The 27620-nt window shown below is 44.9% G+C and overlaps 1 protein-coding gene across 2 annotated transcripts in view; it reads left to right on the forward strand.

Moving 5' to 3' along the window:
- The window catches only part of CTBP1 (C-terminal binding protein 1), an 873727-nt gene that overhangs the window by 261011 nt on the left and 585096 nt on the right, over positions 1-27620 (forward strand). For both annotated transcript variants that reach the window (XM_077477948.1, XM_077477945.1), the window contains exon 2: positions 938-1088. In XM_077477948.1, the coding sequence (XP_077334074.1) occupies positions 1031-1088 (58 nt within the window). In that variant the 5' untranslated portion in view covers positions 938-1030. The remainder of the gene's footprint in view (positions 1-937; positions 1089-27620) is intronic.

Here is a 27620-nt window from a genome sequence, read left to right on the forward strand (position 1 = left end):
TCATAGTAACAGGAACCCTCGCGAGCTTGCTTCGCTCGCCACGCTTCCATCGCCGCACTTCGGGCACGGCCTCGCTATGCTCGGCTCTTTTATTTTCTAATTCTATGTCCACTTGGATGGTGGGGCTTGAACCTGGACACAGTGCGCAGGCCCATTTATCTTCTGAGATGTTCGGCTTCTCGGCGGACACTATGTGATGGGGGATAGTATCTGATAGGAAGTGAAGGGAAGTCACCCCAAACTGACACAGATGGCAAAAAACCTGACAGGGGTTATAACCGCCCCATACTCTAGCCAAAATTAAAAACTAGTTTTGCCTTTAGTGATACTTTAGGTGTGCAGATATACTGCAGAGAAGGCATATTTTATGATCCCTTTGGGAAGCCTATAGGTCTGTTTATCCAGACCTGGAAATGTGTAAAAGAAAAAATCCAGACTGTCACTGCTGATCTCTTGAAAAAAAATTCAAAACAAGCTAATTGCCTGGTTACCATGCCAATCCAAAAGGCCTTATCAATTTCTAAGAAGCAGAGTTTTGTCGGCTGATGTCACAGAGCCGGTCCAGGCTCTGCAGAGATCCTGACCGGCAGCTGGCTCAGCCTTTCAGCGGAGCGCTGAGAGCCCAAGCCAGCCGCTCTCGCCCCCTCCACAATCCGGCGCACAGTGAATGCTGGAGGGGCAGAGCAGAGACCCACGGACTAACACTCTCCACTCAGAGCGGACCTGAAAATTGAGCAATCGGTGGTCTTTGATCACTCAGCTCTCAGCGTAGAGCCAGCGGAAGACAACTGCAGCTCGGATAAATGCTGGAGCCATCTAGGTGAGTATGTATGTTTAATTTATTTTTTATTCCAGCACTTCTCTTAAAGGCTAAATTTGTGTACTTTCTTGATCAATCATTATGTTATCTATTTTCATATATTCATTCTCTTTACAGGTGAGACGCTAAAAGGAACATTTTCTTTTTTCTTGGTTGGCCATCTCAGCCACGCTGGTGAAAAATTGCAAAGACACAATCACTGCCCATCTCATGTCTCTCATGGAAAAACACAAAGTGAAGCGGCAGAGGTTAGATCGGATATTTGAAGGTAAGTCCATCTCCTTTTTTTTCTGATTTTGCAAATTTCAATGCTTGTAACCCATCTAAAAAATTACTGATTGAAGATGCCTCTGTCTGACACTCACAGAGCATTCTGACAGTGATGTTCACAGGTGCATATATGTGTTCACAGGTGTATGCAAGTTGTTCACAGGTGTATATAAGTGTCTATACAACTCCCTTGGAGCTGGCTCACTGCTAATGCTGGCTTGCATTTGGAATTTGTGAACTTAAGTGGTATTTTGAACTAACGTGGAGAGTTAAAAACCAGGAGTTGAAAACAGGAGTTAAGACAGGAGTCTTCTAACCTGTAAGTAACTCTTATGCCCCGTACACACGATCGGACTATACGGCGAAACAAATGCTTTGCAGCGGCGGTCCACCGGACTTTCCAAACGAGCAGACCCGCCCACACACGACCAATCTTTTCCGGTGGACAATCCACCGGACAATGCCGGGAGTTTGCCGGAATTTTGAAATGAACGGACTTACCCACACACGGAGAGGGGGGTTCCCACAAAGTCCATAGCAGACCCTTATCCGAGCACGCAGCCCAGCCGGTCAGGAAAGGGGGTGGGGACAAGCTGTGGCCCCCCACCCCAAAGCACCTTGTCCCCATGTTGATGTGGACCCCTTCCCGACAACCCTGGCCGTTGGTTGTCGGGGTCTGCGGGCGGGGTGTACCCATTCACCTGGTGAAAAAAGTGTAAATAAAAAAAAACACAACACAAGTTTTTAAAATAATTTATTAGACAGCTCTGGAGGTTACATAGTTACATAGTTAGTCAGGTTGAAAAAAGACACAAGTCCATCCAGTTCAACCTTAAAAACAAATAAATAAAATAAAAAATAATCGTACAATCCAAATACCCAATTTTATGCCCACAATTGAGGGTCTTCTCTTCTTCTGTCTTGGTTGGTCTTCTTGCCGGACTCCTCCGATATCTTCTGCTCTTTTGCTAGCTATTTTACTAGTGGAGGAGCCCGGCTTTCTTCTTTGTCGCCGGGGGTCTTCTTCCGACTTCGGGGTCATGTCCCGCTCTTGGGGGGTCTTGTTCCGCTCTTCGGTTCTTCTTGCCGGGTCTCTGCTTTCTTCTTCCAGCTCTTTTACTAGCGTTGGCCCGGTCTTCTGTCGCTGCCCCCACCTTCTTCTCTTCTTCTTCCTCTTCCTTGCGATGTTGACACAACGCTTTCTCTGGCCACAATGGCAGGGACGCGTTGTGCAGCTACTTATATAGGGACAAGGGGCGGGGTCACCGGGTGATGTCCCCGCCCCTTATGATGTCACAGTCCCAGCATCCTCCGGGACTGTGACGTCATAAGGGGAAGGGACATCACCCGGTGACCCCATCCCTTGTCCCTATATAAGTCGCTGCGCAACGCGTCCCTGCCATTGCGGCCAGAGAAAGCGTTGTGTCAACATCGCAAGAAAGAGGAAGAAGAAGAGAAGAAGGTGGAGGCAGCGACAGAAGACCGGGCCAACGCTAGTAAAAGAGCTGGAAGAAGAAAGCGGAGGCTCGGCAAGAAGAACCGAAGAGTGGGAAAAGACCCCCGAAGAGCGGGACAAGACCCTGAAGTCGGTAGAAAACCCCCGGATGACGGCAGCGGCGGCGACAAAGAAGAAAGCCGGGCTCCTCCGCTAGTAAAAGAGCTAGCAAAAGAGCAGAAGATAGCAGAGGAGTCCGGCGAGAAGACCCGCCAAGACTGAAGAAGAGAAGACCACTGGAGCTGTCTAATAAATTATTTTAAAAACTTGTGTTGTGTTTTTTTATTTACCCTTTTTTCACCAGGTGAATGGATAGGGGTACATAGGGTGGGGGGCTGGTATCTGGGGGCCGCCTTATTTAAGGGGGCTCCCGGATTCTGATAAGCCCCCCACCCGCAGACCCCGACAACCAATGGCCAGGGTTGTTCGGAAGAGGCCCTTGTCCTCATCAACATGGGGACAAGGTGGGGACAAAGCCCCATGTTGAGGACACGCGGCCTGGTACAGACTTTTGGAAAGAAAAAGTCCGCCGGAGCCCACGCTGTGTACACCCACGTGTGTACGCGGCATTAAACTTCCTATAAGTAATTATTTTATCAAGTAGGAATTGAGTGCTAGCAGGGTTGAAGATTTTGCTTAGTGTGCCACATGTATGCAAAATTGATGCAACAGCTCCAGGATGCAGTTCATCTAGCAGGGGTAGTGAGAGGAGTGCAAGTAGGCCTAGACAGTTTATGGTAATAGGGGATTCTATAATCAGAAGGACTGATAGAGTGATTTGTCACCTGGATCGCTTCAACCAAATGGTTTGCTGTCTCCCTGGTGCTAGGGTTCGGCATTTGGTGGACCGGGTTGATAAATTACTGGGAGGGGCTGGGCACGACCTGGTCCATGTTGGAACCAAAGACAGAATACATGGAAGGTGGTGGTTCCTTAAGAATCATTTTAAAGAACTAGGCTGCAAGTTGAAGGGAAGGACCTCCAAGGTAATATTCTCTGAAATATTGCCTGTGCCATGTGCAACACAGGAAAGGCGGGGGGGAGATTAGAGATCTGAATGCATGGCTTAAGATCTGGCATAAGAAGGAAGGGTTTGGGTTTCTAGAGCACTTGGCTGACATTTCATTGGGGTACAACCTATATGCTAAACATGGTTTGTACCTAAATGGAAGGGGGTCTGCTGTACTGGGGGGGAGGATTTTGGAAAGGTTGGAGGAGTATTTAAACTAGGATTGAGGGGGAAGGGTGAACTAGAATTCAATCCGGCAGACAGGTCAGTTAGGGGTCAGACATTAATGGAGGGTGGAATTGGGAAAGATGGGGGAGGGTTAATGCAGGTGATAAGGAGGTTCCCATGTTGGAACCCATTGGAAATTATAATGCTTTCCCATTGGAAATTATAATGCTATTTGTACTGCTAAAAAAGATATGCAAAACACCAGAGAAAAATGTAATAATGCATTAAGGTGTTTGTTCATCAATGCCAGAAGTCTGCCAAGCAAAATAGGCGAGTTGGAAGCTCTGGTGCACGAGGAGAGCTATGATGTAATCGCTATTGCTGAATGTTGGCTTCATTCCTCACATGACTGGACTATTAAAGTGGTTGTAAATGCTTACAAACCACTTTTTACTACAGGTAAGCCTATAGTAAGGCTTATCTGTAGCTACTGTGGATATCTCCTAAACCTGCACGGTTTAAGAGACATCCCCTGTGTCAGCATGTGCCGACGTCTTTGGCAAATGCGCACTGAAGCAATGGCTCATCCGTGCTGTTGCTTCAGGTGATGTGCCGTTACCGGCAGCTCCCGTGCATGTGTGGGAATGATGTCATCGCGGCTTTTGCACCCGAGCGCGCTATACCTGGAAATAACTCCAGGAGACATGTCACCGGGCAGAGCAGTGTGCTGGGACCGCTGAGGGGGCTTCGATCTAAGGTGAGTATTTCATGATGAGCTAGTATGCTATGCATACTAGCTCATTATGCCTTTGTCTTGCAGGTTTTTTATTTTATTTTATTTTTTGTGGGTTTATAACCACTTTAATATTCTTGGCTATGCACTCGATCGGAGAGACGGGATAAAAAGAAAAGGTGGCGGTGTCTGTCTCTATGTGAGAATTGATCTCAAAGCGAGTGTGAATGAGGACCTAATTGATGGAGAGTGTGATCTGGCTGAAGCATTATGGATGAACTGCATATAGATGTGCGTAGTACAAATGTAATCACTGGAGTTTGTTATAGACCACCCAAAGTTAATGAGGAGGTGGAGGCTCAGCTCCTTGCACAGATGGAAAGGGCTACAAGGGCTGGGACAGTTATAAAAATGTCAGATTTTACTACCCGGAAATTGACTGGAGTAATGGCACTGCTAGGACAGTTAAAGGGCAAAAATTTAAAAACCTATTACAGGACAATTTTATGGTCCAGTTTATTGAGCCCCCAACTAGAAATGACGCTCTGCTGGACCTGGTAATCTCAAACCACACAGAGTTTATAACCAATATTCATATAAAGGAACATCTGGGTAGCAGTGACCATAATATGATTTAATTTGATGTTAGCTGTAAGCAAAAAACACATACGGGAAAGATAAAAACTCAACTTTAAGAGAGCAAATTTTCCAAGGATTAGGGCTGCTCTCCAGGACTTAGACTGGGAGGGAATATTGACATAGATGAACACAGAACAGAAATGGAATTCTTCAAAAAGACTGTATGTGAACTCAATGACGTAAGTATATTCCCATGGGCAATAAGTTTAAAAGGCTAAAAACAAAACCTATGTGGCTCATGGCCAAAGTTAAAAAAAGCTATAAATAATAAGAAAAGAGCTTTTAAAAAAATATAAAAATGAAGGCACACTATCATCGTTTAAATGTTACAAAGAATATAACAGAATATGTAAAAGGTAACTCAAGGATGCAAAATTCAAAACGAATGACAGATTGTAAACGATAGAAGGACAAACCCCCAAAAGTTCTTAAAATATATTAATAGTAAAAAGGTCAGGTCTGAGCATGTAGGCCCTTTACAAAATAATCTAGAGAGGGTGACTGGGGACAAAGAGAAGGCAAATTTATTTGAAACTTTCTTCAGTTCTGTGTATACAAATAAACGTATTGGAGCTCAAGTCCATAATGGGGATGGTATTGACACATATGATCCACATGGCTCAAAAGTGATATTATCCAGAAATATTTAGACATAACAAAGGTAGAAGATAAAGCACCTGGACCAGATGGCATCCACCCACAGATCCTACAAGAATTGAGCACTGTCATTTCTAAGCCATTGTATCTAATTTTTAGGGACTCATTAATGACTGGAATAGTACCACTGGATTGGCATAGGGCCAATGTGGTCCCTATAGTTAAAAAGGGAACCGAGTCTTTACCAAGTAACTATAGACCTGTTAGTTTAACTTCTATAGTTGGGAAGATACTGGAGAGTTTACTAAAAGACCACATGGATTCATGAAAGACAAGTTGTCAAACAAATCTGATTTCTTTTTATGAAGAGGCAAGTAAAACCTTGGACAGAGGGGTGGCGGTGGACGTGGTTTACTTGGATTTTGTAAAAGCGTTCAATACAGTTCCCCACACACGGCTAATGTGTAAGGTAAAGTCTACAGGCTTGGAAATATCAGTTTGAAAATGGATAGAAAACTGGCTAAAAAAATATATTCAGAGAGTAGTGGTTAATGATTGATACTCTGAATGGTCTAAGGTTATCAGTGGTGTACCCCAAGGTTCAGTGTTGGGACCCTTACTTTTTTTTTTGGACATTTTTATTTATTAACAGTTTTATCAACACATACAGTACAACACACATGCCACACACGCTTGACACCATCTGAACTAAATAAGTTTATCTTGGTCTCATCAGAACACAGGACATGGTTCCAGTAATCCATGTCCTTAGTCTGCTTGTCATCAGCAAACTGTTTGCAGGCTTTCTTGTGCATCATCTTTAGATCTTTAGATCTTTCCTTCTGGGACGACAGCCATGCAGACCAAGTTGATGCAGTGTGCGATGTATGGTCTGAGCATTGACAGGCTGACCCCCCTACCCCTTCAACCTCTGGATATGACACTGAGCAAATGCATTCAACTTCTTTGGTTGACCATGGCGAGGCCTGTTCTGAGTGGAACCTGTCCTGCTAAACCGCTGTATGGTCTTGGCCACCGTGCTGCAGCTCAGTTTCAGGGTCCTGGCAATCTTCTTATAGCCTAGGCCATCTTTATGTAGAGCAACAATTCTTTTTTTCAGATCCTAGTTCTTTGACATAAGGTGCCATGTTGAACTTCCAGTGACCAGTATGAGAGAGTGAGACCAATAACACCAAATGTAACACTTTTGCTTCCCATTCACATCTGAGACCTTGTAACACTAACGAGTCACATGACACCGGGTGATGGAAATGGCTAATTGGGCTCAATTTGGACATTTTCACTTAGGGCTGCACTCACTTTTGTTGCCAGCGGTTTAGACATTAATGGCTGTGTGTTGAGTTATTTTGAGGGTACAGCACATTTACACTGTTATACAAGCTGTACATTCACTAATTTACATTGTAGCAAAGTGTCATTTCTTCAGTGTTGTCACATGAAAAGGTGTAATAAAATATTTACAAAAATGTGAGGGGTGTACTCACTTTTGTGAGATATTGTATAAGGGGTCCATTTACTGAACTTGGTGTTGGGTAATTTTACGGTCAACACAGAGGACAAGGGGGCACTTTTTACGCTTACAGGTGAATAGATTTCATCTCCAAATATGGAAAGGTTTCTTCCCAGTAAGAGCTGCGAAAATGCGGAATAGACTCTCTCCAGAGGTGGTTCTGGCCAGCTCAAGTAGATTGCTTTAATAAAGGCCTGGATTCTTTGCTAAATGTACGCAATATAATTGGGTACTGACATTTATAAGTAAAGTTTATCCAGGAAAAATACGATTGCCTCTTGGGGGGGGGGATCTGGAAGGAATTTTTTCCCCTGCTGTAGCGAATTGGATCATGCTTTGCTGGGGTTTTTCACCTTCCTATGGATCAACTGTGGGTATAGGATTGTGTATGTGGGATTGTATGATATTATTTTTTATGGTTGAACTAGATGGGCTTGTGTCTTTTTTTCAACCTGATAACTATGTAACTATGATGCTGAAAATGCTCATCACCCACCTAGAACTACTATCCAGTTTGGAAGTTGGAAAGTATATGTTTGCATATGAAGAATCTCCAACAGGTATCCAGCTTGAAGGCAGAGTTCTTTTAAATAAAAACAGCAAAAACAGGGAGCTGTAGGCCCCATCCCTGATTCACTACTGATTCACTGAACAAGTATAATACGGCGTGAAGTTACAATTTCAATAACTGTATAGTTCCTCTGGACCAGTGACTGGCAAAGTGTTGAGGTAAAGATAAGGACGTCAATCACAGAGCATGTACTTTTTAAAGCCAAATTCGTGGTACTGGCAGGTAAAGAGTATGAGCTTCAGGAACCAGACTTTTACTGCCCCCGTGACGTGGGCTTTGTGTTCTGGAGATGGAATGGGTTACAAGGAACTTGGATTAAAATAAACTAAACCACAGCACAATCAAATTAGATTTTAGAGCACCTCAGAAGAATTGGAATAGAGATTCATAAAGCTGGAAAAGGCTACAAAATGTTTAGAAATGGAGGAAATACGGCATTGATTTGCGTGTCCTACAAAGATTATGGCTATAGTGGAGCATGCATTTATAAAAAACTAACTCTAGGGTAACCTCATAGGCCCTGTAGAAATAGCTTGAATTTGAAGTCTCTCTGCATAGGCCCATTCCAAGAAAATAATAATACTGGAAGGACACCCCACAGGAAATTACTGTATTATTTGTTTTAAAGTATTGCTGAACTTTTCAAGTTTGCAGATGACCTTGTCATTGTAGAACACCTGGATGTTCTACAATACTTCTGGGACAATTTTCTGTGGATGGAGGAGACTGTGTTTGCGCTTACTAGCTGAAATATGGAACAACAAATCCTCATCCCAACTGTAAAGGAAACATCATGGTTTGAGGCTGATTTGTTCCCTAGAGACCCGGTAAGCCTTCTAACACAGATACAACAATGAATTCAGAATTTTATTAGAACATTTCCAGAGAAATGTCAGGGTGATGGTGCATCACTAGAAGCAAGGAAAGGTCAGAGACCTTTGTCTGAAGCTTCTTATTTATCCAGGTCATGGTCTAACTCAGCCTTTTTCAACCTTTATAGGCTTCATGAACACTAGTAGCTCCTAAACTTGAGTTTAGGAGCTTTTGAGGAGCTTTTGGTGTTTTTTTTTTTTTTACCAAATCTCCTAAACTCAACTCCATATGTGCCAATGTACATAGGCTTTTACCAAAGTTTAGGAGCTGCTGCAGTTAGGGGAGCTTCAACCTCCCTCTCCTGAATGCGGAAGAATCTCATTCAGGATAGGAACGTTTTGACAGCCGACTGTGGAAAAAACGAAAACCGCAGTATAATCCTTTGCGGCGCAAAGTAGACAGTGTGCACATGAAGCCTTACATGGAGGAACTCTTGATATAACTTTCTGGCTCAAGGGAACCTTTGTGAATATTTATTATATCTACAGTGCATTAGTGTGATGATCAATGGGAAGAATGCTTCTTTCATTTGTTGTCATTGGCAATAATTCACCCTTACAGATAGATAAAAAGACCCATTGGTGTCAGTAGTTACTTATCTGAGAGGCAGAGGAACCCAGGTCTAGCTGGTAGTCGATTCAACTGGACTTGCTCTGTGATGTTGAAGACATTTTGAAGATTATCCAAACCACTACTTTAGTTCTGTTGTTGACCTTTTGATAACAGTTCCCATTTTCAGCATGTAAATGTAAACTGAAGGATTATCATCGACGAAGCCTTCCCAATACCAAGGATGGAAATATGTAACTAGAACAGGGTGGTTCTACAACTTTCACATCTCCCATCCTGTTATTGAACATTCAACATCTATACCGTTGTTTCAACCAGGGTTCTGTGGAATTCTAGGGTTCCTCCTGAGGTTCCTTGATCAATTCCTTGAGCATTAAGAAATAGTGGATTGATGTTCCATCTACAGTGCCTTGAAAAATATTCATACCCCTTGAAGTTGTTTTGGCTCCATCCATCTTCCCATCAACTCTATCACATATCACATAAAACCCCCAAAAAATACATTTAAGTCTTTGGTTGTAACATGATAAAGCCTGGGTTCACACTGAGCTGCGGGAATTTCACTTCCACATGTCAGTCCCGATTTCTGCCGCAATTTCTGAGAGATGTCAATGTAAATCGCAGCCCAAAATCACAAAAAGTAGTACAGAAACTACTTTTTGAAATCAGTGCAACGCCGCAGATGCGGCATCACACCGATTTGACATGCAATTTGACATGTCAAGTCGCATGTCAAAACGCTTCAATGTGAACCAGGGCAAAATGTGGAAAATTTCAACGGGTATGAATACTTTTTTCCAGGCACTGTACAATGATCACCAATACAATGGGCAATTTTGCACTAACCACCACTTCTACACTGACCACTAATGTTAGAGTACTAATGGACACCACAGTTTTTACTGTCTGCCTTTCTCTACTGCAATTATTCTTCATTTAAAGACTATTACTGAAAATCCCTTGGGGACTCCCAGGTCATCAGAACTAATGTCCCCATGGAAGATTTCCCCTCTATTACTTTTCTGGGGACAACCCAAAATTTGGGATTTTCTTTTACTTTTACTTGCAATGATAATGGTAAACAGGACAATTAGAGCAAGTGAATCTCTTGGAAATGGGGGCACAGACAGCAAATAAATATAGGTATTCTAATCCATCTCCACTCTATACAAAACTGAAAGAAACGTTTTGCCTTTAGTTATACTTTAAGGCAGGCAACACTAAATGGTGGACTGTGGTTCAAGTCCAGACCCAACCACTATCCCACCTGGACCGCAGGGTTTGCGCTATTAAGGAACCTGTTCTTGTCTCAGCCATCACTGTTGTCATCTTCGCAGAGCCAACAGCGGGAGGCGGGACAATTCCGTAGGGAGGGCGGGAGCTGCCCGTGGTAAACAAGCAGGTGAGTGGTTTCTGGGATGCAGGGTGTTCCAAGTAACCAATCACCAGCTTGCAGCTCCCCCCTCCCCCATCTGTGTATGGTAGGGAAGATGTAAAAGGGGGACTGAGGAAGTTAGTGTGAAGAGGGGTAATGTGGGAGAGCGAGCTGAGAACAGTAATGTGGGAAGGGGGCCCAAGGACATTAATGTGGGGGAGCTAAGTACTGTAACGGGGTGCTGAGGACAGTAATGTGGGGGAGCTGAATACTGTATTGGGGGCCTGAGGACAATAATGTGGGGGTGCTGAGTACTGTAATGGGGGGAATGAGAACTGCAATGATTGGGCTGAGGACAGTAATGAGGGGTTGAGGACAGTAATGTGAGGGGGCTCGGGGACAGTACTCTGGGGGGCCCGAGGACAGTAATGTGGGGAAGCTGAGTATTGTAATGGGGGGATGATGACAGTAATGAGGGGCTGAGGTCAGTAATGTGAGGGGGCACGGGGACAGTAATATGGGGGGCCCTGGACAGTAATGGGGAAGCTGAGTATTGTACTGGGGGGCTGATGACAGTAATGAGGGGCTGAGGACAGTAATGTGAGGGGGCACGGGGAAAGTACTGTGGGGGGCCGAGGACAGTAATGTGGGGTGGCTGAGTATTGTAATGGGGGGCTGATGACAGTAATGTGGGGGAGCTGAGTATTGTAATGGGGGGCTGATGACAGTAATGTGGGGGAGCTGAATACTGTAATGGGGGGCTGAGGACAGTAATATGGGGGGGTGCTGTAAGGGACTGAGGACATTACTGTTGAAGGGGGTTGACGTCAAGGGGGTATGGAGAACACTACTGTGAAGAGGGGGATCTTGATGTGAAGGGGAGGGAACTGTGATGTGCAGTGGGCACTGCAGACACTGGTGTAAGGATGGGATTGTGATTTGGGGCTCGGTTCAGATCTACGTCACATGTAGTTCAGCCCATTCATTTTAATGAGAGCTGCACTACACATGGGCAATGTGGGGAAACAAGTCCCTTACCCTTTTTTTAAAATGGCACAGCACCAAGCTGCATGGTGCTGCAGGACTATGCGGTTTGGCGCACGCATGTGCTAAAGTGTGGCGTGTTCCTCTGCAGGGCATGAACATGTCCAATTTAGCTTGCGTTCCAGCAGAGCTGGGAATACCTAGGAGAAGAGGGTGCTGTCATGTGAAGGATCTGAGTCATTGCACAAACATGCGATTCGAACCTCTGCTGGAAGAAGATTTTACTAACCAGACCTCCGTGAAATGTAATTCAGTACCCCTGCTTTAAGGGTTCCTCAGGGGTCAAAAAGGTTGAGAAAGCTTGATGTGCACATTCCATGGTGGGTGTTTGCCCTTTCTGTGTAAGTATAAATGTTGGAGTATTGTTCTGAAACTCATTAGAACCGAAGAAGTCACTCGGATAAGCTAAGAAAAGTCTGCTTGCATGTGAATATCTTTATCAGAAATGGGTACAGATTATGTTTTCTGGATAGGAATCATGATGGCATGTATCTGATATCTGCTGCAGGTGGGAATTTTAGCTTTAAAGGCCCTTACACACAATCAGACCTTTTGACAACAAACATGCAAATGAGCTGTTTTAAGGCAACATCCGACCGTGTGTACGCTCCACCGGACAAATTTTTTCGGTTTTCATTGGACTTTGTTGGCTGTGCGAACGGACAAACTTTCCAGCAACAAAAGTCAGATGGAGTAAAGTCCGATCGCGTGTACAGAAAACCATAGGACTTTTGTACAAAGTACAAACATGCATTCTCAGAACCAATGCAAAAGATCAGACAACAATACAGAAGTTGACCAAAGGTGGCGGTAAAGAGCAGAAAAAAAACATGTGATTTGGTAAAAGTTGGCTGAAAAAGTCCTGCTGTGTGTATGCAATACAAGTTCATGGCCGACGCCCTTTGTACAAAAATCCACGGGAAAGTTTGTACAAAGTCCGATCGTGTGTATGAGGCTTAAGAGTTTAAAAAAAGTGTAAAGGTTCACTTTAAAGTGGTTGTAAATCTTGGTTATGAAATTTCAACAAAACATATCCCGCTATAGTATTTACTTGTCTCAATTAAGAGCACTAAGTGCCATTTTTGTCTACTGCCTAATTCCTCTGCCATCTGCATGAATCAGTTCTGACAATTTTTCCTGACATCAGAAGAAAAAAGGTGACAAGAGAGGGAGCTCCAGCATACAGCTTGTTATTGACAACCTCAACTCTGTTCATGTGTGCTGTGTGGAGGGGATAGTGTGTCTCTTCCCTCCAATAAGGCCTCAGAGCTCTCATCACTGAGCTTTGCAGTGTGTAATTTCAGCTCTCTAACCCTTGCTTTCTAAAAGCTCAGACAAGCTTTGTAAATGCTGAACTTTCAACAGATGTAGATATAGCACTGACCCCCGAAGGAGCTGCTAATTTTAATTCTTTTAGATCTACCGTTACCTCACTGTTCCACCGTGTCTGTCATAGGGGTCCCATTGGAAAGTTGTTCACAGACATCAGCTCCAAACACTTCGTTTTTTTTTTCCCAATGCTTTTATCAACAAAATCAAATAGAGGCATGGAGGATTAGGGGAGATTCAGGTAACTTGCATTGCGAATAAAGGATACGTCTTTGATCCAGAGGACAACAACTTCCACAAACTGGATCTAGCAACCACCGGATAGGCCTCTCTCACTGACCTAGCAGCCGGTGCGTTGCTCTGCCATAGTCTCTGCCACAGACTTGAAGAGTACAGTAGAATCGTTGCATAATCCTCTGCCACAGGATCGTGTAACCAATAACTTTTGCAAAGTCAAAGTACAGTCACACAGTACCAGTTTCTTTCAGCCAAGGCAGCAATACTGTGAGGTAGATGACCCAGGATCCGTCCTCCAATTAATTCTCCAGGCTCTTCTTGAGATACCAGCCTTGTTGCTCGGTCCTCTCTAAGAAAAGTCCTCCCCTGGTTTCTCCAATTGCTCGGCTTCTCCCCACAGGCAAGACAGCACAGGACCACCCTTGGGCCAGTAGGCCCCAAAATCCCTGGGCCTACCTTCAGTGATGAGGCCTCGGGCCAGCCAGCTCTGAGACAGTCAAACTGCTATACTCAATACACCCAGCCTGTTGCATTTCCAACACTGACCGATGATGAGAGCGCCACCCACAGGCAAGTGGAAAACTACACAACCCGGATGAACTGGAACAGAAACCAGAAATTTAACACAATCAGTCTCAGCTAAACTACAGCTCAGATAAACCTACATTTACACCTATAGCATCTGCCCATTAGGAGCAGGGCGCTACATAGAGAAGAAAATACTGCAGATAAACAGATGCAACTTATGTAGGAGGAGTTGTTTAATCTCTGTGTATCAGCTGAGGCTAGTCACTTCACAGGGTATATGTAAGGGTTTACAACCACTTTAAGGAGGACAGCTGCATAATACAGTTTGTAACGTGAGTACAAAGAATTTCTGGAGCTAACAGCGGTACTTTCCACTCTAGTATTTAATTATATGAAAATTGGAATTGGGTATTATTCACAGATAGTGATTTTTTTCAGCGTAAACATAATGCCAGGTTTTTTTTTTTCTTTTTTGTTTTTTTTATATTTACATCAAGCAATGTCATAAAAAATGAAAAAGAATGTTAGATGTGCTTTGAGGTTTGAAATTGAGCTGAAACATTTCACAAAATTGGAATACTTCCAAAGAATTGTATAGCATTAGAAAGCATAATTCCTCAATATAAATTACACTGCTTTACCAGGCTCAATTACAGGGGCTACTAGAGCAATAAAAATAGCACCACTAAAAGAAAAAAAAAATCAATGCTTAGATGAAGAAGCGTGAAATCTAGAACTGATTTTTCCCTTTTAAAATAGCGTGATTAAAATAAATCGTTTTTCTTCCCACTTGGGAATATATCTAATGCTCAAGCCCATATGTCCTTACTTAATAAATGAAAAAGTGCTGGTGATAACCTGCCATCAGAGAAATAAATAGGCTGCATATTGCCTTCTGATCATGTTGGTTGCCTGGCTATTGAAAAGAAATTGAGCAATGACAGTTTATAGCTGTAATCCAGGTAGATAGAAAAGTCACAAATTAATGTAACTTTGTAATTAATGATATATTTATAAATGTATTTTTTTAAAGAAAGCAATGCTACTGCAGAAATTTGACCTGGTATCTTTTTGCTGTCCCTGTGCAGCAGAGCTCAGACCGGCGGGGAAAGGAAGAGAGGAGCCATACTTTCAGATGACCTCGCCCCAGCAAAGTCAGGTGGAATGGGGATGGGTACCTGTCAAAACAAGGTACCTGCTCCCCCCTCCCCTCAGAAAGTTGCCAAATGTGGCAGCGGAGGGGGAGGGGAGGAGGCAAATAAGCAGAGCTTCCCCTTTTGGGTGTAGCTCCGCTTTAAGTGCAGCAGAGGAAAATCAGCTATCCGGCTCTTTAAAACAGGGCTGTGGTGTGTGGTATAGTTGCGTATATCTCAGGAATAGATAGATGTTCAAATTGTTTAGCACAGTGGTCTCCAAACTGCAGGCCGGGGGCTGGATGTGGCCCTATGCTTGCCTTTATCTGACCCTTGGGGCACTATTCCAGCAAGTGACACCAATAATGAAGCACCTTTCCCCCTACTGACACCATCAATGGAGCACTATCCTTTTCATTGATATTGACAATGGAGTACTTTTCCTCCCATTAAAACTAATGATGGGGCACTGATGCCGAGGTATTTTTTACTCATACCAGCCACAGTCCGGCCCCCCATAAAACCTAAAGGACAGTAAACTGGCTCTTTGCTTAGAAAGTTTGGAGATACCCTGGTTTAGCAGATAAAACTGCTCCCATACATGTATTTCATCTGTGCATTTAGCTGTTTGCCTGGAGTTCAGGTTTATGCTCTTCTCCCATCAAAGGGTTTCCTTTAGGCTGGGTTCACACCATTGCGATTTGGATGTGGCATCTCCGCATTCAATTGGCAAAAGCAGGAGATTTTGGCCGACTCTCGATGGAGCCGGTTCACATATCTCCGCAGCAGGTCCGGTGCGTTTTGCAGAAAAGCAATGTGCGTCTTTTGTTCCGTTTCAGGTGCAACTTTAGCCCAAAATTCAGGCTGAAATCGGACCTGAAACAATGAACCAGTATGCACCGGACCCCTGCTGTGATACGGATCCATCTTAGGTGTGAACTGAGCCTTCAAGCCTAAGTTTAGGAAAATCCCTCTAACTGCGCCTTGAGTGGGTGCACGCTGTAACCGTGGAAATCCAAAGTCCTGCATCCCCTCCCATACCCCACAGCTGGTGCTGCAGGGGGTTAATACCTTCACTGGGTCTATGAGAGGCAATCATCAAGAGTTCAGACTAGGCAAACCCTTTCCGCCCTCTCCTACATTCATAGAAGCCATTTTATAGCTTCCAACAAAGAAAAAGTGCTCAATGAATGGAGTATAGTGGATGAAGGAAAGGTCCACCTTCTCCATTCATAGATTACATTTCATTCATTCAATTAGGAACTTCAGTTTGTTCAATTAGGAACAGATCAGTTTAGGTTTTTTGACTGGCAGCAACCATTTTTTTTGCATTCCCAACACCAAATAGACAGCATAATGCCACGTACACACGTAGCAGACTATCCGGCGGACTTAATCTGGCGGACTTTCCACCACACTGTCCGCCGGACTTTCCGAACGAGCTACCTGCCCACACACGGTACTCTTGCGGCGGACTAATACGGCGTACTAAGTCCGCTGGACTATCCGCCGTACTTTTGAAATGAACGGACTCGCCCCACACACGCGGAGGAAAGTCCGCTCATTTTGAGCGCATCTCCAGGTAGCCGGGACCAGCGAAGGAGGCGTCACTGGCCCCGTCACCTGGTATGGATTTAAAGGGGAATCCCTACACCGAAAAATCAGCGTGGGGGTCCCCCCTAGGTCCATATCAGACCCTTATCCGAGCACGCTACCCGGCCAGCCAGGAAAGGGGGTGGGGACGAGCGAGTGCCCCCCCTCCTGAGCCGTACCAAGCCGCGTACAACGCCTCCTTCGCTGACCCTGGATACCTGGAGCTGCTCTCAAAATGAGCGGACTTTTCTCCGGGCGGGAAAAGTCCATTAATTTCAAAAGTACGGCGGACTGGCACACACACAGCTGTACTGTCTGCCGAAATGCGAGTCCGGCGGACAGATTGGAGTGCAAAACTACTTTCTTAGTCCGCCAGGACTTTTGGGTAAAAAAAGTCCGCCGGAGCCTACACGCGGGCGGATTGTCCGGCAGACAGTTTGTGTCACTTTGCCTCAATTCTGGGAATTTCTATTAACTGTGTCCCCTGTGATCCGGCCGCCATGTTGCGGCAGCTAATGCCCTGTGATTTGACGAATGTGGTCATGTGCTATGGCGGGGCTGACCAGTCCTTGAACGCGGGAGCCTCATGCGTGAAGGCTGCTCCTGGAGTGCTTCTGTAAGCCGGTGCCGTCTTCTCCCCCACCCTTCCTCCTGACCGCAACGAATCTGGAAGTGCAGTGGGACTTCGTCTGGGACTGGGAATCATTCCCTGTCGGCAATGTGGCATACAGTGATCGATGGAGAACAAATAAAAGGAGGCGAGTGTGTGTGAGCCTGCGAGGGAGCCATCTCAGATGGGAGCAGCCGCCAGTGAGCAGCAGTTAGGGAGAGTCATGCCACCGCCATGCCACGTTTTAATGCCAGCCAGCAAGTTACATGTCAAAGCAGTTATGTTTACTATAAATGATAACCACGGTAGTATTTATTATACCAAAATAAGGACAGGAAACCGAGTTGTAAACATCACACCTTTTCCTGGCTTTCCATGAAGTTTCATAATGCATATGAAATTATTCTGGGAGAAGAGTAAACCTCTTCCACTTTCATTCCAGTGTTTCTCTTACACGGCTTAAAGGGGTTGTAAAGGTACCCGTTTTTTCACCTTAATGCTTTCTATGCATTAAGGTGAAAAAACATCCGACGATACCGGCCCCCCAGCCCCCCGTTTTACTTACCTGACCCCTCGAAAGTCCCGTGCTCGCCCCCGACATCCTCTTCGCCGCTCAGCCTGGCTGTTGACTGGTTACAGTGGATGGATTGAAAGTAGTGCAGCCATTGGCTTGTGCTGCTGTCAATCACATCCAATGACGAGGCGCGCTGGGAGACGGGGCCGAGTGATACAGTGAGCGGCTATGGCTGCCGGCTGTATCGCGGGAGCACGCCCGCAAGCACTCCACACCATGCGAGAGAGCTTGCATGAAGGTGTTGAGTCCTTGCAGGAGGGAGCCGAGACAGCCACCGAGGGACCCCAGAAGACCAGGTTCGGGGCCACTCTGTGCAACAGTGGAGGTAAGTATAACATGCTTCTTATTTAAAAAAATATATAATATATATATCTATAGTGACCCTCTAAGGAATGGAAAGGAGCCCAAAAAGGTATGAATTGTTACTTTGTGGTTTGGTTGTTTGGTCAGTTTAGATACACAAAGAGATTGGGTTCAGGAACTCTCTGTGAGATTGCTTTGTTTCTGGTTCTCTGATCACCCACCTCTCACATTCTCTAAAATGAATGCAGATGAGATTGTCTGTAGCCAATCTAGCATCCCCCAGTGGCAATTCATAAACCAAGTTCTGCTCAAGGAGCCTACTGAAGATCATAAGCACTAGGGGGTCTGGGTTACCTCCTCATTGCAGCTGGAGAGATGATGCCAAGATGTGATATCTGGGGCCTGACAGGGGGCCACTAGGAAAGTTACCCTACAATCCATAAAAAGGAGCCAGCACCATGGTGTAATCTACAAGGGAGTATCCTTTATTGATGAGGAACAGTCATAAAATTCACAATGAAAGACGACGTGACCCATGAATAAGGCCTGATCTGCTGAAATGTGTAGGCTTTGTCTGTGGATTTTATGACTGTTCCTCATGCCATTCCTTGTGCTACACTCACCCCAGCTTGCTCAGTAATCAAATGTCTGTCTAGTCAGGAAAATTGCATGGCACTGTCTATAACAGTATTATCAGCATTGCTGCTCAGAGGTATATGGCCACAGGTGATCAGAGTCTTTTCCATTTACCATAGTCTACTCTTGCAGATACACTCCCAAATCCTGAATTGATTATGCAAAAAGCAAGTAGCTACTGAAGGGATACACGTGGCATGCTTATAATTACCTGATTTGGACCAGTGCACAAAGCAAGGTCCATAAAGACATGGATGAGTGAGTTTGGGGTGGAAGAACTTGACTGGCCTGTACAGAGTCCGGACCTCAACCCAATAGAACACCTTTGGGATAAATTAGAGCAGAGGCTGCGAGCCAGGCCTTCTTGTTCACATCAGTGCCTCACCTCAAAAAATGTGCTTCTGGAAGAATGGTCAAACATTCCCATAGTCACACTCCTAAACCTTGTGGACAGCCTTCCCAGAAGAGTTGAAGCTGTTATAACTGCAAAGGGTGGGCCTACACAAAATTGAACCCTATGGACTAAGGCCGCGTACACACGAGAGGATTGTCCGTCCAACTTAGTCCACTGAAACGTGTTTCAGCGGACAATCCGCTTGTGTGTGGGCTTCAGCGGACTTTTTCAGCGGACAGTCTGGCGGACTAAGTCTTTCGGAATTTCCGTAATATTGTCCGTCCAAACTTGGTTTCAGCGGACAGTCCGCTCGTGAGTAGGCAAGTTGGACGGACTAAGTATGGCGCATGCTCAGAAAGGATTTACACGGCCGAAGGTTGCATTGCAGTGTATTGGACGTCGTATTTCTAGTCCCATCGTACGTGCTGTACACGTCATCGCGCAAGCTTTCAGCGGACTGTCTGTTCATCGTGTGTGGTCAAGTCCGTTCATTCAAAAGTAGGACGGACTGTCTGTCGGATTGTCGGACGGACTTAGTTGGGCGGACAATCCTCTCGTGTGTACGCGGCCTAAGAGTGGGATACCATTAAAGTTCATGTGCGTGTAAAGACAGGCATCCCAATACTTTTGGTAATATAGTGTAGCTCAGACAGAACCAACTAACCATTAGCATGTTAGTAAGGCAAGCTAATTTGTAGTGCATACCTGAGATGGGCCCAACCCATCATTATGAAAAAATTTTCCAACCAGCACCACCTTTAAAGCCCCTAGGACCCCTGCCAGCTTCCATGACGTACCCCAATTAGAAACCCTCAAAAAATCCCCACCGTAAGGATCCAATGTTGAAATTGAGCCTTGCAAGTAACTAAAAGAGATAACGCAACTGTAGATCCAGGGAAAAGAAAAATTAGCAAAAGGGGCTAGCTTGTCTGGTGTTGGTAATGATCTGACTGATCCTAATCCTAAATTCCCTCCAACCGGCACCGAGGCACTTACCCTTTCCCCCCAGCCTCTCAACCTAGCTAGGAGCATATTTCTTTTTTCTAATAAGATTTTTAACCCTGCAATGACCAAGCCTCTTCTACAAGCACAGTCATGTTGTATATGCTCACAGCTACCAGGCCTAATTCTTTACATTGAATGCATTTAGAGCCCATGTGTACATTTGGGCCTTACATGCCAATTTCATCTCCCTCTCCATCATTGAAATCCATTAAATGGAGCTCTGAGACTTATTTATTAGGTATAAAATATGTAACCAAATATTCTGTAATTTCTTTGGATATTCTTGCTGCTATGTGTTAAAGTAAGATTTATTGCATGTTTCATCTGTAATATTCATCACTGAGTTGTAATTGGCTATGCAAAATATTCAGCCAAATGCGGATCAAGTCCTAGCCGAAATTCTAATTTAATATAAATACATTTTCTTGATAGAAAACAAATGATGAAAAACTAGGCTGAATAATCATTTCAGGCTGAGCGCTACTCAATGGAGCTGGGAAAACAGAGAGTCGCTTGAATAATAGCATGAGCTTATAAAATCAATGGCTTTGTTTGCTTACTCAGAACTAAACTAAATAATAATTAGAATGTTCTAAGATATCTCATTTTTGAGAGGGAAAAACATAAAAGAACCAGCTGTAGTGGGTGCAGATATTTAAAGTGCAATCCCAGTCAAAATCTGAGTTTAAATCCACCCCACCTCCATTCTAAGCCTTTTTTTATATACCTTGTAAAAGGAAACATCTGTATTCTTACCTTTTCTAAGGGCGTTCTGGTACGGTCACATGATCTCTACAGTGGAGGTCTCAGTATAGACGCGAGAGCAGCAGCGACTGCAGAACCTGGGCGTGACGTCATCAATAGACTTACTATGGGCCAATGGGCCATCTGTTGTTGGCTGTCCCTCCTGCACTGAAGGGATCCGATCATGTGACCAGACCGGAGCGACTTCAGAATATGTAAGTATAGACTTTTTTCCTTTACCGTTGACGGATGAAAAACAGACACTCATGTCTTCCTATGGGCAAGTGGATGTTAGCGGATGATCATCCCTTGCCTTGGTTAACATCCGTTTTTTGAAACGGAAGAAAGCCTTATTTTTCTTCCGATTAAAAAATGGAAACGGGCCTAATGGATGTCAACAAGCAAACGGTGTTAGGAGCCAACACCCACCGGGGTTCCCCCACTGACAGCTGAATGTAAAAACAATTGTTGACAATAAAAAAAAATAGTGGAAAAAAAGCAGCATGAGGGTTCCCCCCAAAAGCCGTACCAGACCCTTATTCAAGCATGCAGCCCGGCAGGTCAGGAAAGGGGGGGCAAATGAGCCCCCCCCGAACCACACCAGGACACACGCCCTCAACATAGGAGGGTGCTTAGAGGCAGCCCCAAAGCACCATGTCCACATGTTGATGAGAACAAGGGCCTCTTCCCCACAACCTTGGCCGGTTATTGTGGGGGTCTTATCAGGAACTTATTACCTATACCAAGGGGGCTCCCAGATAGATACCACGCCCCCCCCCCCCCCCCGGCTTATGTGAGTGAGTGAGTAGAGGTACTTAGTAGCCCTACTCATTCACCAAAAGAAAGTGTAAAAAATAAAATAATTAATAAAAAAGAATGTCCCCCCGTTATAGATCCATCGTCAATTACGATGCCCACCGCCGACCCGAAAAAAGAAACAGAAAAAAAACCTACTGATCAAACCTCCCTCTGTCTCCCGTCTGACAGTTCTTAAATTAATAAGGGGCAGGGTCACCCAATGACGTCACTGCCCATGGCATGCTGTGAAAAACGTATGTACACAAAAGAAGCGAATGCATACGTAAGGTGCGCCTACATATGTAAATGGTGTTCAAACCACACGTGAGGTATTGTTGGGATCGTTAGTGTGAGAGCAATAATTTTAGTGCAGGATCTCCTCTGTAACTCTAAAATGGCAACCTGTAAAAATGTTTAACTATGGAGATTTTTAAGTACCGTAGTTTGTCGCCATTCCACGAGCGAGCGCAATTTTAAAGCATAACATGTTAGGTATCCATTTACTCGGCATAATATCATCTTTTTATACAAATAAATGTTCTAGTTTTACTGTTTTCTTTTTTTAAATTTATTAAAGTTTATTTTTTCCAAAAGAATTGACCCCCATTTTATTCTCTAGGGTCTCTGCTAAAAAGTATATATAATGTTTGGGGGTTGTAAGTAATTTCTAGCAAAAAAATACAGATTCATACTCGTAAACAACAAATGTCAGAAAAAGGCCTGGTCCTAAAGTGGTTAGGGAAAAAATGTCCACCTAGCTGTTAGTTACACTCCTTATCCACCCCCTGCTGCTCTCTCTTGCTCCTTTCACGGGACACACAGGCAGAAGCAGGAGCCATTGGCTCAAGCTACTGCCAGACAGGTCCAGTGAGGAGGAAGCGGGGGGGGGGGGGGCATGGCCCAAACTGTGCTGTGTGTATCTGTGGATGCACACAGCCTGGCTTGATTGCCCCCTCAGCTTGCTATGAGTGCATTCGGAGAAGAAGAGAAGCAGACAGCCTCAGCAGGTAAACCCCAAAAGAAGAGGTAAGGGGCCACCCTGTTTAATAACATTGCACAGAGAAGGTGTATAGAACATAATTCTTTATTTTAGGGGGAAAAAAAATGTACCTTTAGAACCACTTTAAGCAGCAACAAGAAAGACATTTGTAAGTAAAATTCGTAAACTCTTGTTCATTCTATATGAGGATTGGTTATAATAGGAGGAGAACCTGGTAAAGGTTGGGTAAAGGTGGGTAAAGGTGGGTCAGATATTAGATATCTCTCCAAGAACAAATGACAAGTAGCGAGACGCTAGTTACGATCACCCGCCAACACAGATACCAGCACACATGCAGTGCTTCTGATGTAGGATCGTGAGTTGCTTGAAAAGAAGGTTGGGAAATGTACTCATTATCACCCTCTATGAGTGCTGGGACAGCAGGATCATAAGAAATAATCAGTTGTCTTCTTTGCTTTTATTGTGAAGTTTATGACCAGCCTTATACACGATTTCTAAGATTGCCCCACGGTTTACAAAATGTAGATTTAAATCCTAATTGACATCTAATTTGAGGCTGGGTTCACAACTCAGATGGATGCGTCTCGCAGCAGGGGTCCGGTGCATCCCTGTTCTCCATTTCAGGGAAGAATCAGGGCTGAATCGTTGCCTGAATTCAGCCCTAAAACGGAGCAAAAGACGCACAGCGTTCCTGTTCCAATTCACATAGGTGTGAACCCAGCCTGATAAATCACTTTGTTTTATTAACAACTGCCATTTTTTACAGCAATGCAGCTAATTTGTAAAACGTGAAGGCACACTGTGAGTTAAGTCCAAGGAGGTGCAATGCAGCTCCTGAACCTACCTCTCAAGCCCCGTACACACGATCAAACAATCCGGTGGAAAAGTCCAAGGACCCAAGTCCGCTGGACAATCCGCCCGTGTGTGGGCTCCGGCGGACTTTTTTTACCCAAAAGTCCGGCGGACTAAGATTGTAGTTTTGCACATTGCTCGCATTTCGGCGGACAATACAGCCGTGCGTGTGCTAGTCCGCCGTACTTTTGAAATGAACGGACTTTTCCCGCCCGGAGGAAAGTCCGCTCATTTTGAGCGTGGCTCCAGGTAGCTGGGACCAGCGAAGGAGGCGTCACTGGCCCCGTCACCTGGTATGGACTTAAAGGGGAATCCCTACGCCAAAAAACGGTGTGGGGCCCCCCCCCAGAGTCCATATCAGACCCTTATCCTAGCACGCTACCCGGCCAGGCAGGAAAGGGGGTGGGGACGAGCGAGCGCTCCCCCCCGAGCCATACCAGACCGTGTGCCCTCAACATGGGGGGTGCCTTGGGAAAGGGGGGGCGCGTGCCCCCCTCACCCCAAAGCACCTTGTCCCCTTGTTGATGAGGACAAGGGCCTCTTCCCGACAACCCTGGCCGTTGGTTGTCGGGGTCTGTGGGCAGGGGGCTTATCGAATCCGTGAGCCCCCTTTAATAAGGGGGCCCCCGGATCCCGGCCCCCCACCCTATGTGAATGAGTATGGGGTACAATGTACCCCTACCCATTCACCTGTGAAAAAAATGTAAAAAAACACAACACACAAGGGTTAAAATAGTTTATTGCACAGCTCCGGGGGTCTTCTTCCGTCTTCAGGGGTCTTCTCCCCTCCGCTATCTTCTGCTCTTTTACTAGCTCCTTTACTAGCGGAGGAGCCCGGCTTTCTTCTTCGCCATCGCCCTCTTCTTCCGACTTCGGGAGTCTTGTCCCCCTCTTTGGGGGTCTTGTCCCCCTCTTCGGTTCTTCTTGCCGGGCCACCGCGCCTTCTTCTAGCTCTTTTACAAGCAGTGGCCCGGTCTTCTGACGCCGCTGTCTTCTGGCCTTCTGTTCTGTTCTTCTCTTCTTTTCTTCTCTTCTTGAGCTGTTGCCTCATTGCTGTCTCTGGTCACAATGACAGGGACGTGGCGTGCAGCAAATTATATAGGGACATCGCCAGATGATGTCCCCGCCCATTATGATGTCACAGTCCCAGCATCCTCTGGACTTAGTCCGCCGGACCTAGTCCACCGCAAAAGTGCCGTGTGTGGGCAGGTAGCTTGTTCGGAAAGTCCGGCGGACAGTCTGGGGGTTTGTCTGCCAGACTAAGTCCGCCGGATAGTCTGATACGTGTATATCTGGCAGGTTTATGACTCTGCTGGAGCACTGACACTTGGGCTGTGAGAGAAAGGTACACAGAGCAGCTATACCCGCTATACCCTCTGCTGCCCCTTTGTATTTTGTGAATTAGTTCACATAATACAAAACTTCTGTGATTGGGCAGGAAGAGGGAAGGGGCAGGTATAACAACTGCATCGACTGTAATGTTGAAGAATCTTAGGCCTGAAGCATCAGGCTCCTGGAAATGCAATGATAGCTGTTTTCCAGGAGTGCAATATTATTGTCAGATGTAAATAATTGAAATAAGCCCAGTCGATGTCAAAGAGCTGAACAAATTGCTGCCGCTATATAAATCGTGTATAATAATTATAACAATACTCCTCCGTGGACTTAACTCACTTTTTATGTGTAGCACAACCCCCTAAAGGACTGCTTTGATTTACCTGCTCATCTGCACTGCCATGACCTGATGAACATTCCAACCCACCTGACACTCTGGGTTCAGACATCTTTGTACCACCTTAAAGCAATAAGTCAGACAACTCTGCGTTTATGTTCTGATAATGTTTACTAGAACAGTTCAAAGAATATATTGTCACAAAGAGCAGGTAGGGCAACAGCGCCAACTCAGTAAAGGAATTCCTCCGAATAACACAAGCCAAAATATTTGCAGGTAAAACAGTCTATTATATATACATGTACAGCGGGGTTCTGCTTGCGCCTGAAAGATAAGTTAGGTGGTTATACTGACAAACTTCTAAAGGGGAAACCTCGGCCAGCCTATGAACCTTTAACCCTAATGAGAGGTCAGACTTAATGGCCGTGGTATAAGGATCCTTGTAGCAACAATGACAGCAATGTCCCCATTGCAGATCTGATGGCCTTCACAGGCATGTAGGAGCTCATTAATTGTATCAAATAAGGTGTAATAGCAAGCAATAAGATTTCTTGAAATTATAGTAGCTAAAGGTGTCTATGCACAGTGTTCAAGATAGGTTCAGTAAAGTATTCCCAAGGTAAAGATGTCTGTGCAAAGTGTGCCACTGAAACCGTGAGAAAAGGATTTGTAGGTGGGCGATTGCCCTCTCACCAATGACCAGGCTGATTTAATGCCCTCCAGACTGCAGCCCCTGTAGCGACATTCATGCAGCGGATCCGCAGTTTCGCTATATAAAGCTCAGAACACAGGTTGGCAGGCGACCAAAGTGGTGCTGGATGGATGTCCGATGAATAGCAAGCAGTGCTATGCCCTGCTCATCCAGGTTGGAATGTTATACAACGCGTGGTAGGTGGTGACGGAGAGGTCAGCCTCGTGTCAGGCCCAGGAGGAAGAGATTGCCGAGCAGGGCTTTGGCTTCTTATATGGCTTCTTATATAGTTCTTATATAGTTCCTTACCAGAAATCTCTCCGATGGTAGCAAAGATCCCTGGGATCTGTAGTCCAGGTACACAGTAATGCGAAGCAATTATCAATATGAGGAACTACTTATCCCACAATCCCTTTAGCTTGGCTCACAAACATGATGTCAGTTGATAACACTGGGCACTAGAGGGACATGCGATGCATAGAAATACCAGAGGAACACCGTACTTGTGAAAAACGTATGTACACAAAAGAAGCGAATGCATACGTAAGGTGCGCCTACATATGTAAATGGTGTTCAAACCACACGTGAGGTATTGTTGGGATCGTTAGTGTGAGAGCAATAATTTTAGTGCAGGATCTCCTCTGTAACTCTAAAATGGCAACCTGTAAAAATGTTTAACTATGGAGATTTTTAAGTACCGTAGTTTGTCGCCATTCCACGAGCGAGCGCAATTTTAAAGCATAACATGTTAGGTATCCATTTACTCGGCATAATATCATCTTTTTATACAAATAAATGTTCTAGTTTTACTGTTTTCTTTTTTTAAATTTATTAAAGTTTATTTTTTCCAAAAGAATTGACCCCCATTTTATTCTCTAGGGTCTCTGCTAAAAAGTATATATAATGTTTGGGGGTTGTAAGTAATTTCTAGCAAAAAAATACAGATTCATACTCGTAAACAACAAATGTCAGAAAAAGGCCTGGTCCTAAAGTGGTTAGGGAAAAAATGTCCACCTAGCTGTTAGTTACACTCCTTATCCACCCCCTGCTGCTCTCTCTTGCTCCTTTCACGGGACACACAGGCAGAAGCAGGAGCCATTGGCTCAAGCTACTGCCAGACAGGTCCAGTGAGGAGGAAGCGGGGGGGGGGGGCATGGCCCAAACTGTGCTGTGTGTATCTGTGGATGCACACAGCCTGGCTTGATTGCCCCCTCAGCTTGCTATGAGTGCATTCGGAGAAGAAGAGAAGCAGACAGCCTCAGCAGGTAAACCCCAAAAGAAGAGGTAAGGGGCCACCCTGTTTAATAACATTGCACAGAGAAGGTGTATAGAACATAATTCTTTATTTTAGGGGGAAAAAAAATGTACCTTTAGAACCACTTTAAGCAGCAACAAGAAAGACATTTGTAAGTAAAATTCGTAAACTCTTGTTCATTCTATATGAGGATTGGTTATAATAGGAGGAGAACCTGGTAAAGGTTGGGTAAAGGTGGGTAAAGGTGGGTCAGATATTAGATATCTCTCCAAGAACAAATGACAAGTAGCGAGACGCTAGTTACGATCACCCGCCAACACAGATACCAGCACACATGCAGTGCTTCTGATGTAGGATCGTGAGTTGCTTGAAAAGAAGGTTGGGAAATGTACTCATTATCACCCTCTATGAGTGCTGGGACAGCAGGATCATAAGAAATAATCAGTTGTCTTCTTTGCTTTTATTGTGAAGTTTATGACCAGCCTTATACACGATTTCTAAGATTGCCCCACGGTTTACAAAATGTAGATTTAAATCCTAATTGACATCTAATTTGAGGCTGGGTTCACAA

The sequence above is a fragment of the Lithobates pipiens genome, unplaced genomic scaffold (genome assembly GCF_037356315.1).
Source record: "Lithobates pipiens isolate NorthernLeopardFrog02 unplaced genomic scaffold, aLitPip1_a1.2 Scaffold_13, whole genome shotgun sequence".
NCBI lineage: Eukaryota > Metazoa > Chordata > Amphibia > Anura > Ranidae > Lithobates > Lithobates pipiens.